Source organism: Ascaphus truei, unplaced genomic scaffold (genome assembly GCF_040206685.1).
Source record: "Ascaphus truei isolate aAscTru1 unplaced genomic scaffold, aAscTru1.hap1 HAP1_SCAFFOLD_3284, whole genome shotgun sequence".
Lineage (NCBI taxonomy): Eukaryota > Metazoa > Chordata > Amphibia > Anura > Ascaphidae > Ascaphus > Ascaphus truei.
The window spans coordinates 15,001-20,457 of NW_027456273.1; the positions used below are offsets into that span (position 1 = coordinate 15,001).

At 40.9% G+C, this 5,457-nt stretch overlaps 1 protein-coding gene across 1 annotated transcript in view; it reads right to left on the reverse strand.

Moving 5' to 3' along the window:
- The window catches only part of LOC142483489 (anoctamin-5-like), a 19,221-nt gene extending 14,089 nt beyond the window's left edge, over nucleotides 1-5,132 (reverse strand). The window contains exons 1-2 of the mRNA XM_075583494.1: nucleotides 5,079-5,132; nucleotides 2,423-2,464 (exon numbers count right to left, since the gene is read on the reverse strand). Of these exons, the coding sequence (XP_075439609.1) occupies nucleotides 2,423-2,452 (30 nt within the window). The 5' untranslated portion in view covers nucleotides 2,453-2,464; nucleotides 5,079-5,132. The remainder of the gene's footprint in view (nucleotides 1-2,422; nucleotides 2,465-5,078) is intronic.
- Nucleotides 5,133-5,457: the final 325 nt, after the last annotated feature.

Consider the following 5,457-nt stretch of genomic DNA (forward strand, 5'->3'; position numbering starts at 1 on the left):
TAAGGAACACACAACTAAGCAGAAATAATACTCACATAAGCTGGTGGTGTCTACGTTGAACGTGTCATTGTAAACACAGGGAGGATAAATAATTTGGGCTGTAGCTTAAAATCTGTGCCTTAGGATTTTCTTATTGTTTTACCTTAAAAGTCCCAATCATTAGGAGGGAGGGACATGGTCAGAGGGCCGATTAGCCCCCGGGTTATGTAGGGCTTAGAAATCTGGTGGTGGGAGGGGGGGGGGGTGGCTTGTCGAGAACAGGGGGACATATAGAGAAGAGGTGAAAGAAGGAATACCTACAGCATTAGTGGACAGCTTGTCCTTCCCTTGAGGTGCTATAGTTCTAATCTTTGCCATGGCGGTAAAACAGGAAGTTGAGGCATTTACTGTTAAAAAATGAGGGGCTCATGGATGTGGGCTCGTAGGGTGTCCCTGGTGGTATTGTGTGGGGGCATGTCAGGCAACAAACATGATTAACCCTACTGGAGTTCGTGGGCATCAGGACAGCTGGTGTACGAACACAGAAGTAAGGTTCCATTGACTCAATGGAAGTGAGCCTTATGGTGGAGACTCGGAAGTGTGTGTGTGCGCGCGCGTACCGGTGCATCCCCACCAAAATGTGGTGTTCTGGTGGTTATTGGTAAGGGAGTATTGAGGATCCTATGGTTACATAGTTGATAGAGTTGGGGGGAAAAAACACGACATCTCCATCAAGTTCAACCTATGTGAAATTTAGACGATACATACATATCCTATATTTGTATGGTAGTGTTTTAGATCATGTGAAAGGGAGCTAAAGGAAATGCTTCTATTTCAAGATGTCAAGCTTAAATACGTGGCTGTTGCTTTTGAGAATAGCAGGTTCCCTAAAGGTAGTACTCAAAATGCAAGCCACGTCTTTGACAAAGACCACTCACTATAAGTTCAAGTTAGTCTTGGCAATATGTTTGGATAGACAAAACAAGCAGTTAAACAAGAATCATTATTCCTGTGTGATCAGATGAGTACAACGAGTAATTAGTAGACCTTTCATTCCTCGAATGTAGGACATGCTCCCTTAACGTATGCCACATAAAACTATATTCTGTGCAGTACCAATTTCATTGCTTCTCTCTAACCCAAATAAACAATGACCGATAGAATGGTTCTCTATAGTAGGTCAAAGAATATTAGCTAGTATATAGAGGTTAATCAGTCAAGTCACGCAATATGAATTAGTTCCCATAACAATTTGAAGTAAACCAAACGGCTAAATAAAAACAACACATTTAGTCTGAAATGACAATTCAACATACAATCTGGTATTAAATTACACCCCCATTTATAGTTTCACAAATGCAATATATTTTACCTGGGGAGGAGCATCGATTGTAATGGAAACTACATGTACATCATTGCACGGTCATGCATTTGGTGTGTCCGACTCCTTTTAGAGAAAGAAATGGACATAACCATCCAGAGACCGATGCAACGGGGTATTTTCAAAGATCTATGCATATATAAATGTGCGGAGTCAAGTAATGATGTTATTTAGGGGTAGTTCATATAGTCCACCTGATCATATATGTGACGTGAAAATGTTCACACTCAAAAGATTAGTGGAAACCACAACTAGGGCTTGCTCCAAATGGGGATTTATGGATAATGAGGATAGATCTAGCCAGTAAAACTGCTCTAACATGTTCTCCACTCCACTTATAGGAGATGACCACTTAAGAGTTTATAAGGAAATTATAACACTGATCAGGATATACTGGATAACGAACATAACCCCAAGTTTGGATAGTACTCACTGGATACTGTAGGTTCTTGACTCCATGGTGTACTTCCGGCAAAAAAAATGATGACAGTTGTGTAGTCCCAAAATGGGAGGAGCGGTGCACAGCATATGGGTAAGGATGGAGATCTGCACGTCAAGGATAGATTAAAAGCAATTTGACTGGGTGACATCAATAATAGGTGGGCCAACGATACTCAGAGTATCCTTGATGTCACCCAGTCAATAAATAGCTTTTAATCAATCCTTGATGTGGTGAGCTCCATCCTTACCCATATGCTGTGCACCGCTCATCTCATTTTGGGACTACACAACTGTCTGACCGCTTTTACATCATACAGATTGGACTAAAAACACAGAAATATCATAGTCTGATGGCATCACTATTTAAAGACCATATTATCCTTGAGGACCAAATTCCTCCATATAAGTCCAGAATTTGTTGTGGTTTTATATGGTAGTTTTAGAATGGAGAATCATTGACTAACTTGATCCTGGTTGGGAACGGTTGTACAGTGGGACTTCAATGTCACATGCCTTTAATTTTACAGGCTGCGAATGTTAGAAATACTACACACCCAGCACACCCAGGCAGAACACCAAAGCAGCCAGTCAAATCACCACAAAACCCAAGTCCTGTTTTACCCTGAGGCGACTCTTCAGGAACAGGCCCATTTTGCGATATTTCTGTGAAGTAACCAGCAAGAGTTACAAAATACGTAATTGACGTCAGATTGAAAAACGGAAATGTGGCTTACTACAAGCAAACCATGCAAATGTAACATTAAAAATCCCCTTTAATGAAGACCGTTCAATTAAAAAAATGTTTTTTAAAAGCTGGCATCACACAAATTCATCCCATTCAGAAGTAAATATGCTACTTCAAGTGAAAGGTTAGCCATGGTGATTTTGACCCTTTGACACCCAGTAACTCATTGCTACCTTCTGGTAGTAAAGTAGCTAAAATCAATATGCTTTAAAAATACAGAACATTTAATAATACAAGTAGAAGAGGAGCATTTACCAGCTTCTATATCTCAAAAGTATAATGCTTCCCTTTGTTGAGTTGAGTTAGACGATGCAAGTAGAAACATGCCGGGAAATGAAGCCAAATAAATAAAATAGGTATTACAGAGCAGCTGTATGTAGATGGGAGTCTCAGCTACCAACATTCCCAGAATATTTAAACGTAAAGAATGTGCACTTGTAATAGAGGTGTGAGGTCTCTCCCATGCTGAGCAAGATATCGTAGTAGCCATGCTGGTCAAATACTGAATAAAAACATTTGGAGTCTCTAGGTGATGCCAGTAACTTAATACAAGTTAGCACAAGCTTTAGATAATCGTGTGAAAGGTATCACGCGGACACAAATATGGATGCCAAAAACTCTAAAATATCTGTATTTCTCTTCCACTGAATCAGGTAATCCATTCAGAGTGGTGTTTGTTGATGGAGAGGGGGCAGAAGAGAAAGATCCCCATAAAAAGTTAAGGACATTTGTAATACGGACATCCCTTAAGAAGTACGTTTTGTTATAATAACTGTGGCGATGTGTAAGTAACAGTTGTGTGGTGCTTTCAGGTTCTGTAATATAAAGTGTGTGCGGTCATTTGCATGCCATTTCCCAGAATCCCTAGCTCCAGTAGAAGCACTGTATGCCAAGAGAGAATGGGGAAAAAGTAGGGTTGCAGACCTGTCAGACATGTGAATGTGCTCGCAAGTGGTATTTTTATTTGCTGTAATCTAAAGCAAAAAGGGACTACAACTATGAGAACAAGAAAGAGAGGTAAGGTTACAATGGATCACTGTAAATGACTGTGATAAGAGTTTATTCAGTATGCTGTAAAGCCGCCTCCTTGGCTGGAGAAGAATTAAGAATCATTCATTTGAACTGAACTCTTCTCCAGAGATGGGGAAGATGACTTCACAGTAGGTCCTTTGATCCAAATTGGCACACACCCGTTTAAAATTGATTGTAAGAACCATCTCTTTGCCCTGTGTAAATAGGTTAATCTCCAATGATTATTGATGCAATAAAATGGCCAATAGAAGCTGTGGATGATAAGTGTAAGGGTAAGGCTGCGCTTACAGTGCCACCGACGGCGACACTGACGTTACACTGCGGTCGCTGGAAAAATCAAATCGAAGTGACTTCCAGTGATTGCGACCAAGCCGTCACGCCGCTCCTACTATAAGCGCATGCGACGGCGTCAATACATTTGTTTTGACGTGGCGTCGCTATTGCCGGCACTATAAGCGCTGCCTAAGATGTCCATTTTCACCAGTTTGTGCTTCAAGGTACAAAGTTAACATTTGCTGTTGGTTTCCCCACATAAACAACGTTTTAAAATCACATCAAGCAAGTATAAGCTGAAAGAAATAAGTGTTCATCCTCATACATAAAATACATAAACATGGAATTCCAGTGCATCCCCCAGCAGCATCATGAGCAGAGGGGAATTTAACATCACACTGCATTCAGGAGACCAAATATATACTGTTCATGTCGGCAGGCATCACTTTTCCACGAAACCGAAAGTTGTATGCAGTTATGAGAAAGGGTTAAGGAAAACAAAAAACGATGTACTATAAGAAATGTCCAGATAACCAAAACGGAGGGGGGGGGGGGATGTGAAATGTTTAAAAAAAAATACATATCGTACACCATAAAGGACGGTGTTTGTGGTCCACAAAGTACAAAAAAATAATACAGAAGCCAGATAACCAACATAAAGACAAATAGCCCACGCCACAGCAAAACCACCCATACACCTCTTACCAATACACCACTAACATTCCAATTTTACGGTGCCTTGCATACAGATATATTTAAAACAGAATGTCACTCGATTGTGAGGAAAAGGGCTTACCCGTGTGAATTACTGTGGTCTCCCTACAAATACTTGAAATATCAATTAACCCCGTTGCTGCCAGGCAGTGTAGGTGTTAAATAGACTTTGGCAGATTGATACCCATTTGCATGTCCCATCTTTGCCTATAATTAGACTTGGTTTCTGAATGATGTAATATTTTTTATATTCATTTTCCCACATCCTTTTCCTGTATCTTAAATTGGTGCTAGTAGGGAGTTAGGTTATGGGGCATGCAGTCCACTATAGTCCCCACTATCTCTGAAGTGGTTACAAGAGTAAGTCTGTATGGAAGGCTGTGTTATTGGAATGCATTCTCTAAAATATGAGACACTAGAACACCTAGAGTCATGCATGTACAGTACCGACTACTACTACAAGCTAAACGCCACCCACTACAAACCCATGCACAGGGCTCCACAGCTTCTTACCCTTTGGTGATTAGAGATGAGAAAGGTGCTTTCAGTGTTGCTTAGGCCCTGCCGGTGGCACCATGGGAAAAATATATAATGCGGTTAGTGATGATGCAAAGGGTTTTCAAATAACATTTCAGCACAAACAGGGTTATTCAAACAAGGGAAGCAAAGGAAGGTTAATAATGAGCGGTGCTGCGGAGATGCTGGGCTGCATGCTTGGAAAGCAGATGTTGCCAGGCAGTGTGTTACATAGGATCATGCTTTTATGCAGCACGTATTAATCCACGTGCAGCACGGTCGTCTTCAATCTCCAAGCACAAGAAAGGTTCATAGAAAATAGCTGTCCGCCTTCGGATATACAACCATCAACCATCGCTTCACACTGGACTTCTTG